Below are 18,356 nucleotides of genomic sequence, written 5' to 3'. Positions count from 1 at the left end.
TATCACAATGAAGTATTTGCACATCAACATATCTAATCTTTCTCTCTTTTGGTCCTTATGCAGTGAACTCTGTCTGGCGTCATCAAACTCCTGTCTGTGCTTCACAAACCAAAATAAGAGGGGTCCTAAATATGCACTTGATGGCTACGTACAGGATATCACGTGGAACGCCTCAGGCCGAAGCTAAAAGCTCCCCTCAGGTTCTGTAGAAGACGAGGAAACAAAGACCTTCGTGGATCTCGTCTTGCATCGTAGAGCTTAGCATCGTAGGTAAGAAGTTCGTCCTGGCAGCTTAGCTTACAATTTATTTTCAAAACATTACGAGAGAAAACACCAAAACAAGCTCGGTGTGATGATTCAGGAAGTAGACGTCACTGAAGACTGAGATTAATACTGCAATAAATACGGTGATTTGTGCTGGCAAATAAGACACAAATCTATTATTAATTCATATGTTTGAATACTGGAAGTTTACCCCACACCGCTCAAAAAGCACCCTGTGTTACACGTCACAATGTTTCAGTATCATAATCTATGGAAAAGTACAAAATATTCATTAACACAGTGCTGGGAATAAATTATCTTCACAATGTGATATTATGTACTTGAATACGATGTCAATGTAGTCATGCAGTAATAATAGTTATTGCATTACATCCATTACCCTGTTACGCAGTAGTAGTTACTGTGATGTGTATTTTTTATGGATTCTCTCAGACGGCTAAAAAAAAAAAAAGAGGTCTATATTTATACTTCAGTGGAATCTTATTTCTCATTTTCTACAGTTTTCTTAAGTTTAATTTATAAAAAAATACTTTTACTATACAAATTCCGTCACTTAGGAGAAGCAATTAATTGTATCCAATCGCTCTATACTAATATTTAATGTAATATATGCAAAATTATTTTTTACATTATACTAAAATAAAGTACTTAAGGAAAATTCAGGGAATTGTCAACATATGGAATATAAATACATATAGAAGCTCCTTCTTAAAACTTTTAAAGTCCTTATACTGGTAGTTTCCCCATTTCGGAACATCCTGTACAATTTTGTAAAGTCACTTTAAACATCAAAATAATACTTTTAAAAAACAACTTTCGCCAGGTTTATGAAACATGAAGAGCCGTCTGCACCCTTCTAGTCGAAGAGGAGCAGTTCAGACTTAATTACATTTAACCAAGTGTATTTTTTTTTTTAAAAAGGTGCAATTCTAAATAACTTTGCCACATGCTGCAAATAAATAGAAGGCAGCATGTTACCTCTAAAATGTCCATACAATCTAAAGTTAGTCATATATATATATTTTTTTTTTTAAAAAGGCAAGTATTACCAACAGCCGGGCTATCCTTTTCATCCTCCCAGATATAAGTACATATCACAACACATGTTGTGTAACCTTCACATCCTGTTGATAGTTCATACATTATATATATATATATATATATATATATATATATATATATATATATATATTTTTTATGCTTTAAACTAAAAGAATCTGGCCAGATATTAAACACAACTCCTCCGGAGAAGCTCGCCGTGGGTGTGACCTTTCTGTACTTTTCCATAGGTTAACACACTGGAATAACACAATCTGTGAAATGAAGTCGTACCCGCTGACGGCCGCGTCTCCCCCGGCGAGTCCCTACACTTCTACGCCTCGTACCCGGCGGACCGGCGCCGCTGGTGGTTCCAGATGTCGTCCCGGTGTTCGGGTCGGCAGAACAGCCTGGACGACTGGGCCAGGCGCTCCCGGTGCTCCCGGTCCCGGTCTTGGTCTCGCTCCCCGCCGCCCGGTTTGGAGAACAGAGGGTGGCCGCCGAACTGCGAGGAGGAGGAGGAGGAGTGGGTTCTGTTGTCGTGGAGACCGGACGAGGACAGCTGACCTCCCGCTGACCTGGACATGTCAAATATGAACAAATGAAGACGGGAAAGTGGTGGCGAGTGTAAATAAGACTCGTTTTGTCTGTATTATTATTATTATTATAATTTTATTATAAAAATCAACATTTGACATAAACACGAAACAAATGAGGATGAAATCTAAATGTTTCCTTTTCCATTCAGCGTCTATAGGCAATATTCTTTTTACAACAACAATTTAAATTTCATGCCAATCTGGGAAACAAAATGTGAATTAATGCATGTTTCCATCGACTACTGTTAGGTGAATAATGGCCGAAGGGAACAGCTGATTCAGGGATACATTCCCCAGAAGACAGCGCAGGAGAATGGGATGAATATGTTTCCTCCTTCCTGACTCTAAATACAGTCCAAACTTCAGTTTCAAGATGGTGAGGAGGTTTTTGGCAGCGTCTAAGGACTCTATAACAAAAACATAGACTATGCATTTAAATCCAGCGACATGGTGTTCATGCTGCACAGGCAGCGAACGTCAGACACACTTTCACATGTTCTGCAGCGCACAGACAGGTCAAATGTCACATGTTCAGCGATGAATGAAACATGATGACCTTTCCTGCAGAGCAATAAGCTGCGAATGTTGAGAACTGATTGTCTTTTTGTCGTCTTTCAGCAGATCGCTTCAAAAAACTTGAGTGAAGAACAAAAGTCCTGCAGGTGAAATATCTTGTGTGTGAAGCTAATAACGGTGATAGATGAATCTAAAAACAAAACCACAGAGAGAACCTACAAAAAGATTTTTAAATCCTAAATCTGTCCACAAATAACCATTTTTGTGCCCGACAGGAACTCAAACTGCATGAGGTCATAATAAGGAGTTATATTTGTACCGTCTACTCTTTTGCAGAATATTCATTGTGGAGGATTACACCGGATATGAATCCTGATATTAAACTCAGCTCAGTATTCTGAGATTGTTACACTAACACATACTAAGTTTATTGCAGGTCATTTTATATAATAGCATTAGTTTTTATCTCACAATTATTTCCCCCCCCCCAATAACCACCACAAAGCTTTCTCTGTCTGTCCAAGCAACTGATGAATTTATTCATACGACCTCTTAACTGTTGAACGGAGATATAATATTAACACTTGAGGTTCTCCACTGAATTTACCCGTCAAAGTTAATCTTTCACTTTTAAAATGTCCTTTTAAATTTGATCCGGCCCGGATTATCATCAAATCCACTCATGTTGGAGTTACAGGGTTGTACAACAACCAGGGAGGATGTGGAGGTACTCGCCTGCTTTTAGTGATCCTGTGAGGTCCGTTATCGGTTGGCTGCTGGTACTGATGGGGGCACAAAAAAGGTCAAAGGTTACATTTTTCTAACAAGAGCTAATCATGTGCATTAACCAAACTCAAGCAGAAAACACCTATTCAAATGTAGGATTCATTCTGTGTATTTAAGTCAGTGTGTGTTTAAGGTTCATGAGGAAGAAGTATTCATATACATTCAATTTTAAGAAAATGTACTTTAAGTGTCAAAAGTAAACCTCATCCAGAACAGAGCCTGTCAATGTTCTAGCTTTCTTTGACGCTTTAACTGCATTTTAATGATGTCGCTGATTTTTTTTACTACTAATTACATAATTTGGTAGTCAGTAATAATGCATGATAGTTTTAAAAGTTATGATCAATTTTGTAAGTAAAATCTGAAACTCTTGTACACAAAAAAAAAAAAAACACACACAAACTTTCTCCAGACAAGAGGTGTAATCAACCCGGCTAATTATAAACAGCTGTGTGGCTTTACTTTGCAGAGCAACTCCAGCGGCATCTAAATATAGTGCACAGTAAAGTGCATTCTTCCTGAAGTCCACAACCATCTCCACTGACTCAGAGCTCAACGCTCTCAAGACACTGGAGATGGTTGTGGACTTCAAGAAGAATATTCTACTGTAAATTCTGTTTCAATTCTTGCACTGAATGTTGTTGATTGTTTATTGTGCAATGTTGCACCACCCGACATGACAAATTCCTTGCAAGTGAAAACATACTTGGCAATAAAAGGTTCTGATTCTGACAAAAATACAATGTCTCTCCCTCTGAGATGTTTTGGAATAGAAGTGTAAAGAAGTATAACATGGAAACACTTCAGTACAGTACTTTGGTAAATGTAACCACTGTTGCTGTACCTTGTAGTGGCTGCACTGTTGCTGGCTGCCGTTGACCTGGTAGTACTCCACCAGTCTCTCGGCCAGGGCGATGCGTCTCAGCAGATTCTCGATGAAGCGTTGGATTCGAACTTTCCCGCATGTCTCCTGTCGAGCCGCCGCTTCCAGAAACTTCTGGATGGTTATCACCTCCCTGGGAAGCAGAAATCGTATATACACACACACACTTGAATAGATGTGCTGTTCCAGCTAAATCAGTAATCTCCTTAATACCAATACTACGTGCAGTAGAACTCCCAAACCACCTGTGGCCCCGTTTACCTCTCCCGGCGCTCCAGCTCGTTCTCGGAGGCGTTGAGCTGCTCCCTCAGCGCGGCGATCACCATGACAGCCACGTCCACCTGCCGGCTCAGTGACCTCTCCCTGTCCGCCACCTCCTGCCTCTCCTGGGCCAGGTGCTGCGAGTGAGCGCGCTCGCACAGGAGCTCCGTGTCGGTCTGGGCCAGATCCGTGCTCACCTTGGCCAGCCGGCGCTGCATGGTGCTGTCGGCCGCCCGCAGGATCCTGGCCAGACGTCGGCGCACTGCGGCCGAGGCCGCCGCCGTGTCCAAGCCGGAGTAGGAGTTCTGCTCTGGTGGCGACAGGAAAGGAGACGAGTTACTGCGGCGGTTGCTGTGACTGGACCGTTCGATACTGTAGTCATGATTATTGATCTCATTCGGTTTGCATTCATTTCCTCTTCCAAGTTATTTTTAACAATTAGTTCAAAATCCTGCTTCATCATTATAAACTGCAGTGTGACACTCCCTCTATAAATATAACTCTGCTCCAAAAAGTATCGTAATAAAGTAAACCTGAACGCACCGACCAGGTCCAGGTCCAAATCCAGCTCTGGGCGTGGTGGGGGACCAAGAGGAGCCGAAGAAGGGAACCGGTGGTGATGGTGGTTGAGGTGATGGTGGCATGTGTCGGACTTTTTTAACAACATTTTAATTTCCTCTTCATTTCTACCTCCATCTCTCTCTTCACCATCATCGTCGTCGTCGTCCTCCTCCTCTTCATCTTCTGACCCAAATTCCTCTTCTTCATCGTCGTCGTCGTCATCGTCCTCCTCCTCATCCTCCTCAGCCTGCGTCCCCACCCCGACGCTCTGGGTGCGTCTCCTCACGGAGCTGTAGGAGTGGGGGTACCCGCTGTCTCTGCTGTCACTGAGGGAGCGGACGTGAGGCGGCCGCCACGCGCTCTGCTGCCCCCTGCGGCTCGGGAGGCTCATGTCGTGCCAGGGGATAGCCGCCGTCAGCGGGTCGGGGAGTTTGCCGGTGATGCTGAAGCCGCCGGGGTTCACGTCTGGCGAGCGGTACGAGTGGCGGTACTCCAGGTGGGCGCGCAGCGAGGCCAGGCTGCGGAAGCGCTCGTGTTCGCCGCAGCGGGGGCAGCGGAAGGGGAGGTCGCAGGAGGTGACGGTGCCACAGGGCTGGCCGTTCCTCTCCAAGAGGAAGGAACCGGAACCTCTGGAACACACCTTCTGCTGCATCACTCTACACCTGGAATGCAGAGAAGAACTCATTAACAACTAATTAAGCAAGTATATAAAGAAACATGCGAATGAACATTTTAGAGAAGTCATTTAAACATAATTTATTGAGCTCTGTAAAACTGACATTTTTGTGAAATGTTAAAGACAAAATGAAATCAGTAAAAAAAAAATTGCCAAATATTTGTTTTCATTATGCACAGCCATTCTAGCCACTACTTGATTTATCTAGAAAACAATATGATATTGAACAATAATGGAAACTATTTTGGTTGAAGCCCTAAAACTACACAATATTACAGATTATAATCCAATTAAAATGGTACCAATCAGACTACAACATTTAAGTTAAAACTGAATGCGATATTAAAAAAATAAATATTACAGTAACCAAAACACTGTTATCGGATATCAATGTAGTAGGTCACAACATATTTTAAGACATGGAAAACCTTACTGAATATATAAAAGGTTTTTAAAAAAAAATCAATTTAGCTAATTAGAGATTAAAGGAGAGTTGTCATATTAATGAAAAATGTGTCCCTTTCAATACAGTTACAGTAATAACTTAGATAATATGCCATTAATGTTCATCACTAAACAATGTTTAAATTAGACGGGAACAAATAGCACAAATAGTAAATTATAAAACTTTTGACACTAACTTTCCTATTCACTGAGAAACGAAGCTGCAGCTGTGTGTGCGTGGGAGTGTACGTGTGGGTGTGTATGTGTGTGTGTGTGTGTGTGTGTCAGAGAAACGAAGCTGCTGCAGCTGCGCGTGTGTGTGTGTGTGTGTGTGTGAGAGAGACTAGCAACACATTGACATGTGTAATTTCACAGCATGAATAAAAGGAGGACAGCGGCACGTGACCTCAGCAGGTACTAAATAAAATACAAAATTATAATAAAAAAGAAACCCGACACAAGCGGTTGACGTTACCTTCAAGCGCCCATTTAAACAACCGCGTAACAGGTAAAGACGTCGCACCATCTTTAGCGTCATTAGCAGCTAGCTAACGTACACGGGACGTTTGCTCGCGAGCTACCAGGAAACAGTCGCGGACTCATTTAAACGGAAAACCCGTTGACGTGCCGCTCTGACAGGTGCAGCGGAAGAGTTTAAAAAAAAAACACACAAAAAAACGTCTCACCGTTAGCGTCTGGAGGTGTCATGTCGCAGATGGAGACCGACATAAGCCCGCATGATGTCATTCATTCACGAGCCACACAGTGGACCGCGGTTAAGTTAGCAATGGATCAATAACAACGCCACATCCGGTGGGCCCTTTCAGAATAAAACACAGGAGGCAGGCGTGATTGTTACTTCCTTCTTCGTTAATAATTTGAAACATACGTCATATGATATTGAGATGGGAGTCGTACAAATGGAGAACAAATAAGCAATCTGGAAAATAGTTGTTTATTTTTATTTCATCACTACAGCGATGCGCATATCCATGATGTCTGATAATCTCATCACAGTAATGTTTTCAAAGCCACAGTTTCACAACCAGAATCAAGTTTGTGAGTAAACCTAAATTCAGGTAACTCCTAGAAAAAAATGCAACCGTTATGTGTTTAAACAACCTGGGAATGAACATTCATGTGATGCAATCAGGTATTATTTTTGGCAGAAGATCACACCCATCAAGACAAACAACTGAATCTGATACACTCTGGTTTACATACAAACCTGTATGTGCTCAGAGCAAAAAGCAATCAGCTATGCAGGAAAACACCAACTCGTCATAAAAAAAGAAAGGAAATGGCATTAAGTAGGTCCTATATGTCTTGATGACAACTAAAGTTATTATAAAATGTTTAATTTGTATGTAATAGCATACAATAATGCCAGTGCCTTGTTTTATTCTTGCACTTGGAGGAACCGAAGTTTAAATCAAAATCAAGCCAAACTTTGCTGCTCGTAAGGGGTTTGAAAGAATAGTTTGACATTTTGGGAAATATGCTTCTTTTTGCTTAGCGACGGAGAGTCAGTTGAGAAGATTGATTCCACTCTCCAAAAGACTGGAAACAGTATCTGTTCACGTGTCTACCGCACTTCTTAAAAGGGACAGTGTACTGTCTCTTTAAAACTAACTGATTACATGTTATATTTCTCATTTGTTTAATCTGTATTTCTTATTCTCGATCTCCCAAAATGTGAAACTATTCTTTTAATGTTTTCTGTTGTAGAACTCGTACGGCAACAACAGTTTCCAGGTTGGAGTTAAAAAAACAAAAAAAACAAGCCTGTGTTCCCTTTGAGCTCCTACCCATTCTTAATTTTATTTCTTCTTTCTCTGAGGCTGTGACAAAGGAACGTTTGGCCCTGAACTGCCTCCAAAGAACCTCCTCTACCAACTAGGAGAAGAAGCATCTGTGCAGTGCCTGAGAGGGAGGTCTGTCAGACTCAGCTCAGGGCAGAAAAGTCCTTGAGCCCTTCTTGTATATCCTTTCACTCCCTGTTTCCGCTTCTTGTCTTCTTCTCTTGCTTCCTACTGACAGTGCAGTTGGTAGTTGAGTTTGTCTCCCAGCCTGGTTCCTGCCAGGTGTTTGTTGAAGGCGTCGTCCATTTCTTTGCTCTGTTCTGGTGTGAAGTGGTTCCTCCAGTCCCCGACCTCACCTGCTCAGGACACAAATATGACGCAGTTCAAAACCTCTTTAATTTCTTCTCAAAGCTTTAAATAACTCTGTATCTGCACCACGGAAGTTCAAGCTAACAAAAAGGGAAACATAACATCTCTTTTTGTTGTAACAGTTATCATATTTCAGTTATAACATTTTGCTAAAACGCTAAATGATGCTGCATTCAGGTTGTTATTTTTAGCAGAAAAGAAGACTGGAAATAGGAAGTGGACGTAGTCACCGTGACGTCACCTATCGGTTTGTGGACTGCTGTTTTGAAGCTTTGAATAATTAAAAAAAGGCTAATCATTTACTAACTCCAACATCTTCACATCTCACTCGGAATAACAGAAAATATGCACATTTCCCAAAAGGCCGGACCGTGTCTTTATGTTTCCCTTTTTGAATAACGTTAGACTATTTTACATTCTATGATAGGCTTGCTTTGAAAACCAGAGTAAATCAGTGTAATTATTTGTCTCCGTAACACTTTAGAGAGCTGCTTTGCAGTAATTTGCAAATACATACACAAATACATCCTGCAAAGCTAAGCTTTAATTAAGCTTGAGTTCCAAAATCTGTGTTTATTTTGACCTCAATTATAAGGAGAAAATCTCCAAAATAATAGATTTTTAAGATAAATGACAGTTTGCCTTCAATATTTCGGGTCAATATGAGCAGAGCTGGAGATCCATGCAGCACTAAGTGTGAAAACAAATGCCGTCAATGGATGAAACAGTTAGTAATTTCAGTAAAAATAACACTCCCATAAAAAAACCAATGAATGAAGCACCTTTTCTGAAGATGACGTTCCCCAGAGCCCCGTGGGAGCTGGCGGAGCTCTCCTTCATGGCCGTGAAGGTGCTCCCCTCTGAGATCTGCTGCACCTGAGCCTCCGTCAGGCTGAAGCCAAAGAAGGTGGTGATCTGACGGACGCCCTCGCTCAAGTCCTGCAGGACAGGAACCCGGAAGCAGAGCCGTTACGGACAGACGCAGCGATTGTCGGAAACAAGTGACTTCTGAACATGTGAGAACAATAACAAACATTATTTTGATACATTCTTTGAAAGCTAAGTCGTGGTGTGTTCTACCTGCTTTAGCTCTTCATAGGTGACAATCAGAACGTTGGGGTCATCCATCCTCTCCTCCCAGGCCAGAGCGTGATCAAAGTATGACCCCCAGGGAACTACACACACACACACACACACACACACACACACACACACACACACACACAATTTTAAAGGTAAAGTCAAGTCGGTAAATCGAGATTTGCTCCGGTCCATTTCAGACTGGAATATTGCACTTTTTACTTCATTCAACACACTGCGGTATTTATTACTTCTCAGATTAAGATTCTACATACAAAACATGTGATCCGTGAATGAAATATGATGCATTGTCATAGCCTGTGATGGAACGCTGTATGAAAGCAGTAAACAAGCTCCACCTAAAACAACTACAACATGTCAATACCACTCACATGTTAAATGTTCTCTATTTGACATTCGAAGGATCAAAATAGCAGCAAAAAAGCAGCATTTATATTCCGGATGTTAGGTAGCTCCCTCACACCAGAGAAAGTGCTTTAAGTCTGCAATAAAATATTAAGAGAAAGCTGCATTTTAAAGCTCTATGCAATAGTACAATAAATACATAAAATAGTAGAGACAGAATTAGTTTTCATATATTTAATTCCATCCTCTGCTCCGCAGATGTTGTTACAGTCCACCATCTGCCCGATTCCTTTTGAATGCAGCATAATTATGACCCCATAAACCAATAATAAAACGCAATGTGCACTTTTACTTTTGAGACTTAGTACATTTTACTGCTGATTCTATTTTGAAGGCAATTTTTACTGCATTATCCATATCTGCATTTCACCACTGATCACACCTCACCAAAAAGACGAGGATGGAAAAAAAGTTCCATTTGCTGTACCAATTTGAATGAAATAGGGTTCCAAAAATGCATTTGATGTCTGGCAGAAGTTTATTAAGGTCTTTTAGGGTGATTTTCTCAGTCAAAAGTAACACAAAAAAACAAAAAAAAAACAAGGCAGAAAGTATAACAGGCACACTTTCATTCAGAGGCGCAGCAGTAAGAAGCCGCCAGGCAGTGACAAAGGCTGGACAGAAGAACAAGAGAGGATCTGGCAGGACGACGGGGCCTCACGGAGAACGTGCAAACGAGTGAGGTCAGGTGACGGCAGCAGTAAGGGTGAGATTGCCGATGACGGGGAAACAAAGCAAAAGCGAGAGATTGTGAGAAGCAGGACTTGTTTTCCGGCATTGGGCTTGTGGGTGGAAGGTGTCAGCAGTAACACATAAAGAGATAAAGTTCACCTCTGTACAGCGCTGTGATCGCTGCATACAAAAATACAAAGATTGCAAATACAATGAACAAACAACCACGATAACAGTAACTTAAAGCACATTTAAATATTGTCGCCCCGTCGATGGTAGATTGTGTATTTACGGTGGTTGAATTCCAAATAGTGCCGAGAGGGGTTCGGGATCAAGTTTAACCCCCCAGTACTGTGCCAAGCGTATCGAATATTTTGATCCCAAAAATCTTTTAAATTTGGGCACGACCAAAACATATGGGGTATGGTTTGGCAGGTGACTGTTTACACCTATTGCAGCTGTCGTTCATATTTGGGTAGATTTTAGCCAGACGGGCATTTGTGTAGTGAACACGAAACATTTTTCATTAAGATCGGAATATGTTGAAACATATATAGGAATTTGGGAAGAATTACCATTTATTATGAGGTTGACACAGCCAATGAGGGACAGGGGGAGAGCGGACCAGCGGGCTGTATCAGATTTACAGTTGTCTACAAGAAGATGAAAGTTCTTGGCAAAGAGATGCTTCAATGATGACGTAATTGCCAGCCCCAGGTATCTAAAACCTTCCACGGTCACCTTGAATGGAAAGAGAGATTGTGGTATTTCTTTGGCTAACTCGTTTATGGGGAGAAGTTCACTTTTATGAAAGTTTAATTTATAACCAGAATATTTCCCAAATTCAAGTAGAATAGCTTTGACAACTGAAAGGGATGATACAGGATTGGAGACATATAACAAGAGATCATCCGCATACAGTGACAGTTTGTGTGTGATTCCCATCCTGGAGATGCCCTTGAATCTCTCCTCACCCCAGAGCCAGATAGCCAAAGGTTCAATGGCCAAGGCGAACAAAAAGGGGCGAGAGGGGACAACCTTGTCTTGTGCCACGGCATAACGCGAAAGGGCAGGATTTCACCCCGTTAGTGAGAATGGTGGCAGTCGGCGAGTTATATAGCAACTCGATCCAGGCTATAAAGTCCGAACTGAAGCCAAACCTTTCCAGAATGTAGTATAGATACTTCCATTCGACCCTGTCGAAAGCCTTCTCAGCATCTAAGGATAGTATCGCCTCAAGGGTGTCATGGCCCGGGGCGCTGATTATGTTAAGCAGCCGCCTAGTGTTAAATGAGGAGCTTCTTCCTGCCATGGAGCCTGTTTGGTCTGTAGAGATCAAAGATGGTAGTGCTGTCTGTAGACGTGTAACTAGAACATTGGCTAGTATCTTCTGGTCAACAATCAGAAGGGTCTATTTTCAGTAGGAGACAGGTGGTGACTTCATATAGCGTCGGGGCCAACTGAAAATGATTCATTGTATACTTTTGTCATGGTGAGTTATATTTAGAAAATCATGGATCATGTGTATGTGTGTATTTCTGCAGTAAATCTGGCTTGATATTTCAGGGTTGCCGTCTATGGAGCTCGCCGCCTCACTGTTGGTGTTGCGGCTTTTGCATGAAAGTGTTTAGGCTTTTATTTGGAAGCAGTCACTGGAAAACGCAATGTATGGCTGCACTGAAAACAACTCGCGCCCTCAAGCTAGTTGTTCTTCTGCTGTTCATCGGACAAAGTAGCTGCACAACACATGTTTGCGGCTGCTTTAAACGGCACCTACTGTGCAATAGATACATACAAATATACATATTAATATGAGTGTGTCTGTCTCTATATGAGCCCTGTGATAAACCGGCTCCAGCGCCCCACGACCCTAAATAGGAGAAGCGATTTGGATAATGGAATGGAATATAAAACACTCTCTTATTGAAGTGAACTATTTATTGCAGGCATTTGACCTTTTAGCTAATTGAATAGTTGTTAATTATACTTTGGGTAATTTTACTTCATGAAAGAACTTCAATACGTCATGGCATAAGTACTGATACACCGCCCTCCTTTGCCCCATGAAGGCGTGAGAAGCATCTGAACCGCAGTTTTACAAGTGTCTTGATGTCGAAGATTCACTGAGCGGTGCTGGCTCTTTAGCCCCACTTGGACTCAAACAAATCCCAAACGTCCACAGTCACCCTGCTGAGTCAGCTTTACACGGTGTTCATTCGCCCGTAAAACACAGCGGAGGTGCAGTCATAAAGTCAAGGCTGTGAAATGTGCACAGCAAAAAAAAGGTGGTGTTTCTGTGTTTTATGGAGTCTGGTTGGTGTCAGGAGGAAATGAATGCTAATTTAGAATGTTCTCAAGCCTCCAAAAACCTACAATATAAACAACCTGGACCGTTTTAACCAAGACAAAGGGTCAGCAGGAGACTGAGAAACCATCCCGGCTGATGGAGACGGAGAAATTCCGGAGCCTCCAATGTGGCCCAGCTTGACGAGCGGAAAACAAGAGATCAACAATGTCACGGCTGCTCTGAAGAAGGACGAGCAGCAGATGGAGAATCGTCATATCGAGTGGCAGGAGGGCCTCGAGGAAAAGGAAAAGGACCGCAGTCTGAGCTGAAAGAGCTACTGGATGGCACCAGTGACCAACAAAAGAATAACTATTGCTGATGATCTCATTTACTTATGAAGGTTATATACAGGCCTTTGTGTGTGTGTGTGTGTGTGTGTGTGTGTGTGTGTGTGTGTGTGTGTTCTTTTCTCACCGTCTCCACTCATGAAGTGGGAGTAGAAGGATTCCCAGGACTGCACGGACGGGAGGACCGGGTTGTTGTTGGAGAAGTGATAGAAGGACACCAGAGTGTCTTTAGGGTTCCTGAAGATCACCAGAATCTGCACAACACACAATAAATACAACAACAATAAATATGGAAAGAACAGAAACTGAATAGATTTGGAATTCAAATATATTTTCCGAAGGGATTTTTCATCAACAGTCGAAGGACCTCTTTTACTTTGATGTACTTTCACAGTTGATGACGTGAGGAGAATCAGGTGAACGTGTTGCTGCAGATGTTTTAAAACGTACTTTCGTTTTCTTCGCATGGAAGGAGGCCGGGATGTTGTCGGGGTGCAGGTGAGTCCCCAGAAACCTCGGGGAGGGAGTGTTACCCATGACCTGAGGGGAGAGCAGGGCCGGGGAGTCAACTTTATCTGTTAGAATACACACGTATATGCTGCTATTCAGCATTAGCCCGTACGCGTTACCACCAGAAGGCAATTTCCTTGTCAGTCGTCAGTTCCCTCAAATAAGCATAAGCCTGCCAAAAATGACTCTGAGGTTTTGGTTCAGTCTGAGAAACTAAATGGTGGGTGGTTATTCAGAGAAGAAAGCATCGCAACACATCCGTATGAGAGTGGAGTCAACCTTCCTTCATCTAACGCTCGCTCCAATTGGTTGAATGTTGTTTCTCAGGATTGTAACAGTGCAAAGGTCAACAAATGATTCACGAGACATGAACACACACACACACACACCTTGAACCCTTGAAACAGGCCCAGCGGTGAGCTTTCCAAGAGTCGTTCCGAACACAAAGCACATCTGCATTTCTGTTTGATTTCCTTTATTTAGTGTCTGTAAGAATGTGTTTTCTGATCACACATCTGCCTCAGATTATGACGATTACTTCCAGAGACGTAAGTATAAGTGGAGAGTGGGATGAAAAGAAAAGTACCTTTATGACATCCGGTCCAAAAAACTCGATGAGCGGCGGCATCCTTGAATCCATTTTCATCCCCGTGGCCTCTGTGATGATCTTCCTCACCACGCCCACCATCCAGTTAAAACCTGCACACACACACACACACACACACACACACATCATCCCTAATGATACTCAAAACTGTACATGAAGACGGGGAATGTGAAGAAATCTTTTTTCTTTCCGAGTCGATCATAAGATTGCGGATGATTTCGGTTTGAATATTAACTGAAATTACAGTTTTTTTTCTCCCATTCTTTTGAGATTGACATTTAAAGACCAAAACCTGAGCTCAAGTCTCCAAAACTCTCAACACATTGTCTGCTTTGCACCCAGGTTTTGCAATTCAACCTGACACTTTTTTTTGCCGCACACAGTCCTCTCCATAACACACATGAATCTGACATAAAGTCATTTTGTTTTGCCCATTTCAGAAATGCCACACCCACCCATTTGGCTGATACGCGCGCCACCTGGCCAAACAACTTATTGCTTGACTGTTGACTCATCAATCAGGATGCAAGCACGATACAAAAAAGGTGAGGCCCAGTTCCAGAGTCGTGTTGCCACGTGTGTGTGTGTGTGTGTGTGTGTCTGGTTGTGTGATTAGTGGACAAAAAGACCTGCGTACGATACGTGATCCCGTCACACATGATATACTTCTGTGGACTCTGCAGCTGCTGCAGGTCGATTCTTTCATCTGTTTCACTTCTTCTCTTCTTTCTTTTTGAGCCCCCCGCTGTTACGTAATGACTACGGATCACCGTTAACCGGATGGGAAACATAAGAACGGGTAATTTAAAGAATGGCCTACGACCTTCTTTCTCTGAGATTTGCAGCATTTTCTTGCACCATTTGTAGGACCACTCCATAAACTTTTACTGGACAGGGGTTGTTTGAGGCACTTTTTTATGTCTATTTCTAGCAGTTTCCAGAATCGTTCATTCAGTTTTTTTTGGCTGTGCATTATTGAATTATTCCTCCAGTTCTACCTGTGCGGTGTCAACAATCTGTCAGCAAAAGACCGTTAAGGCAAAATCAACCTTGACCCGGGTCACTTGAAATATTGTTATATTTAACGGGCTTTTTTTCTCTCTCACTTCCATTAATCCATGCAGATGATCTTGATCTTGAAATGAAAGAGTTGAATTTAACATGAACAGGAGACTGAAACTTAAAAAATGCGATAAAGCTAAATAGGTTTAAAATAGAGCTTTACAATGTCCGTGTAATTCAATTGGAGCGCTGTTGAAAAAATGACATCTGGCTACTCCCTGGATTGATTTATCAATGATTATGTTTAGGGCACAGACAGGGATGAGAAAAACAACTGTATTGCCATGTAGTGCAACACACACAAGAACCAGTGAAAAACTGCTGCAGGCCTATAAAGACCAGCAGGCCGTAAATTTGAAGGTCGGGTTAGTTCTCTTCAATCTTTCTCCGTGTATCACCAAGATGTCAGGAAGCCATTAACTGTGGCAGTCGTCTGTGTAGCACTGATTTAACCGCCTGTAACATCAAAAGGGGCCATTTAGCCTTTTACAAAGAGGCACCCATTGGCTTGGCTGATGGGGCTGTCACACACCCATAGATAAGCCCTACTATCCCCCTCATGCGGGCCCCAAGCCAAACAGGCCCCCTACACATGGAGATGTGGGACGGGTGTGTGCAATCTAACATTCCTCCGAAGGCGATTAACAAGTCAGTCTTCGTGTCGTTGCCGCACCAAGCAAGCTAGTGTCCAGAAAAAAACTCTCAAAAGTAAACCCAAAACCCCAAAATAAGAAAACACGTCACATTCCTTGAACGCACCGCGGCGACAGCAGGAATGTCACGCTTTTCTTCCTCTGAAAACCGAACTGTGAGCGCTTTGTGTTTTTAAGAGAAAGAGATTAGATGTGGTGTTACGTGGTGCCTTTAAGTGTCAATAAATCATCGACACATTCACTCAGTTATTAGTGCACATTAATGCACTGCAGTAGCCAGGATTCATGCAAATTGATGTGAGCAAAGTGGCTCTTCAATGGCTCACGAGATGCTGATAAGGGGCCACATTTTTTATTCCCATCTTAAATTAATAAAAACTATTTATTATTTACTGTACGGAGCTTTCCAACATTTGAACTGTTCTTCTCTAAATCACCTCTGAATTTAACACGTTTTATGTTGTTGTTTTTTTATTCGTTGCCAAAACCAAAGTGTAAAAACATAAATTCCCCGTGTGCACTTTGTGCAGTGATTTTGTAGTAAAAAAAATATATATATATCGTTTTATTACTTTATTAGAGGACTTACAAGATCAAAAATATATACAGTGGCAGTGGTGGAAAGTAAGCAAGTATATTTACTCGAGTACTTTACTAGTTTTGAGGTAGGCTAGTTGTAGTATTTCCATTGTCTTTATACTTATACTCAGACCTTTTACAAGAACACCTGCGTCAAAGGTTATCAGCTGATTAAATGGATGTTATCGGCCTCATAGACATTCAGGAGTCGTCAAGGTTGACTTATTCTACCGAGCTTCAGTCAGATAGTAGCAAGCGTTCTCATTGGAAACCTGAACGTAAACAACCTAAAGTTGTTTGTGTGAAGTTTCACTTTCGCTTTCAGGTGGTCGGTGCAGTTGGGCCTGTTTGAAGGGTGTCACAAAAATGTTTTTTAGCTGTGGTTCCTCCAGCTTTTATTATATATTAATTATATATTTAAAGTGTCCCGCGAAAAGCCCAAACTAAAGGTTGATGGTACGCTTGTTACGTAACTTAACAACTCTGAGATGACCGACCTCCTCTCGGATATAATGGGACGACAAGGCGCTCACAGTGGCCAAAGGAAAAAAACTAAAACATTTGAATGTTTCTTTCCTGAAACAGTGACCCGGTTACTCCAGATGATGTTTCATGTTCATAGGCCGATATCTCACAGCAAAACCACCTAGATTGATGAACAGCACTACCAGTGGGAGAAAATATGCATATTTTAGATTTTCGGGTCATCTTAAATCTGCTTTTGCACTGGTGTTTTATGCTTTGATGGATATAATCAGAGTCAGTGGTGGAAAGAAGTTTATTCAAATACTGCACTTGACTACAATTTTGAGGTACTTGTACTTTACTTGAGTACGTCCAATTTCTGGTACTTTATGCTTCTACTCCTCAAATTTTTTTTATAAATTTATATACTTGATAGGAAAATTAATGTTGAATAAGATTAGCTCATTCTTTACCAGCTGCAACATTAAAGTGATGAACATATTAATGCAACAATGATAATAATCCAATATCGTAATATATATTACATTCTGAAGTGAGCCATTCGGCACATTGAGCCCTTTTACTTACTTTAAGTATATGTTGATGCTTTTTCATTTGTATTTTTACTTAAAAACAATTAGGAAAGGCAGGACATGAAACTATTTCTACACTGTGTGTAAAAGATCTACGTAGCACGTCTACCACTGCTTTAACGTTAAAAAAATACATAAAAAGTTTACCATCCTCGGCGTTACAATCATTAACATTACAAACAACCGTTGGAAGGGAGGTCGAAGGTCAAAGGTCAGAGGTCGTAACAGATGGATCAAATGACCCTTTTCAACGTTAATGAATCATTTATGACAAAAAGAAAATGGACGGACTTTAAACATCTTTCATTTCTTCCACTCACCACACTTGGGATAAGCCACCAGCATGACGTCGTCCTCTCTGGCCTCGATGTTCTCCAGAGCCTTGAGGTGGTCCTCTGGGCACATGAGGCGCGGGTACAACACCCCGTTGTATCTGTACAGCTTCTCCTCGTCGCTGATCTCCTTCGCCTCCCGCAACTTGGACTGCACTCTGGTGACGAAGACGTTGGTGTTCATCTCGAGTCGGTAAAGGTTGTTGTTTTTTTTAAACCCGCAAAGTATAGAAGAGAAGCTGCTTCTGTGTGAGCATCCATCCACTGCAGAGTTAGCAGCACTGAGAGAGAGAGAGAGAGAGAGAGAGAGAGAAAGGGTGTGTGTAGCTGTAGTAAAAGGAGGAGGCACAGGGAACTCCTCCTTTTACTACACGCACACACACACACACACCCACACACACCCACACCTAAACACACACTCACACACATAAACAAACACACATGCAGGAAAATGTGTATGTTTATAAAAGATTGAATGATTCGATATGCCTGTACAATAAATACCAGATGGCAGGTACATGCT

The 18,356-nt window shown here is 41.9% G+C and overlaps 2 protein-coding genes across 3 annotated transcripts; both read right to left on the bottom strand.

The window, feature by feature from the left end:
• Positions 1-291: 291 nt before the first annotated feature.
• znf365 (zinc finger protein 365) lies at positions 292-6,843 on the bottom strand. 2 transcript variants are annotated; one of them, XM_034552363.1, is made up of 6 exons: positions 6,736-6,843; positions 4,912-5,591; positions 4,369-4,678; positions 4,069-4,240; positions 3,174-3,220; positions 292-1,901 (listed from the first exon to the last, which is right to left on the bottom strand). In XM_034552363.1, the coding sequence occupies exons 2-6, from the start codon at positions 5,579-5,581 to the stop codon at positions 1,658-1,660; spliced, it is 1,443 nt and encodes a 480-aa protein (XP_034408254.1). In that variant the 5' UTR covers positions 5,582-5,591; positions 6,736-6,843; the 3' UTR covers positions 292-1,657. The 2 variants fall into 2 exon arrangements, with proteins under 2 accessions (XP_034408254.1, XP_034408255.1); XM_034552364.1 differs by lacking the exon at positions 6,736-6,843 and adding an exon at positions 6,525-6,701.
• A 195-nt stretch (positions 6,844-7,038) lies between these two features.
• Positions 7,039-18,101, bottom strand: sult6b1 (sulfotransferase family, cytosolic, 6b, member 1). Its single transcript, XM_034552365.1, has 7 exons — positions 17,822-18,101; positions 14,129-14,241; positions 13,483-13,572; positions 13,160-13,286; positions 9,301-9,395; positions 9,003-9,159; positions 7,039-8,207 (listed from the first exon to the last, which is right to left on the bottom strand). The coding sequence occupies exons 1-7, from the start codon at positions 18,015-18,017 to the stop codon at positions 8,080-8,082; spliced, it is 906 nt and encodes a 301-aa protein (XP_034408256.1). The 5' UTR covers positions 18,018-18,101; the 3' UTR covers positions 7,039-8,079.
• Positions 18,102-18,356: the final 255 nt, after the last annotated feature.

This window comes from Cyclopterus lumpus, chromosome 15 (assembly GCF_009769545.1).
Source record: "Cyclopterus lumpus isolate fCycLum1 chromosome 15, fCycLum1.pri, whole genome shotgun sequence".
Lineage (NCBI taxonomy): Eukaryota > Metazoa > Chordata > Actinopteri > Perciformes > Cyclopteridae > Cyclopterus > Cyclopterus lumpus.
Note: the sequence above shows the minus strand (reverse complement) of the source record. Positions and strands in the feature narration are given on the sequence as shown.

Excerpts from the sequence above, each read along its gene's own strand:
- znf365 (XM_034552363.1), bottom strand. The coding sequence starts at position 5,581 with ATGCAGCAGAAGGTGTGTTCCAGAGGTTCCGGTTCCTTCCTCTTGGAG. Across the intron at positions 3,221-4,068 it reads AACAGTGCAGCCACTACAAG|TACCAGCAGCCAACCGATAA; the intron begins GTACAGCAACAG and ends TGCCCCCATCAG. Across the intron at positions 1,902-3,173 it reads CACAGGATCACTAAAAGCAG|GTCAGCGGGAGGTCAGCTGT; the intron begins GCGAGTACCTCC and ends TGACATGTCCAG.
- sult6b1 (XM_034552365.1), bottom strand. The coding sequence starts at position 18,017 with ATGAACACCAACGTCTTCGTCACCAGAGTGCAGTCCAAGTTGCGGGAG. Across the intron at positions 13,573-14,128 it reads TTGGACCGGATGTCATAAAG|GTCATGGGTAACACTCCCTC; the intron begins GTACTTTTCTTT and ends CTCTCCCCTCAG. Across the intron at positions 9,396-13,159 it reads CCACTTCATGAGTGGAGACG|TTCCCTGGGGGTCATACTTT; the intron begins GTGAGAAAAGAA and ends GTGTGTGTGTAG.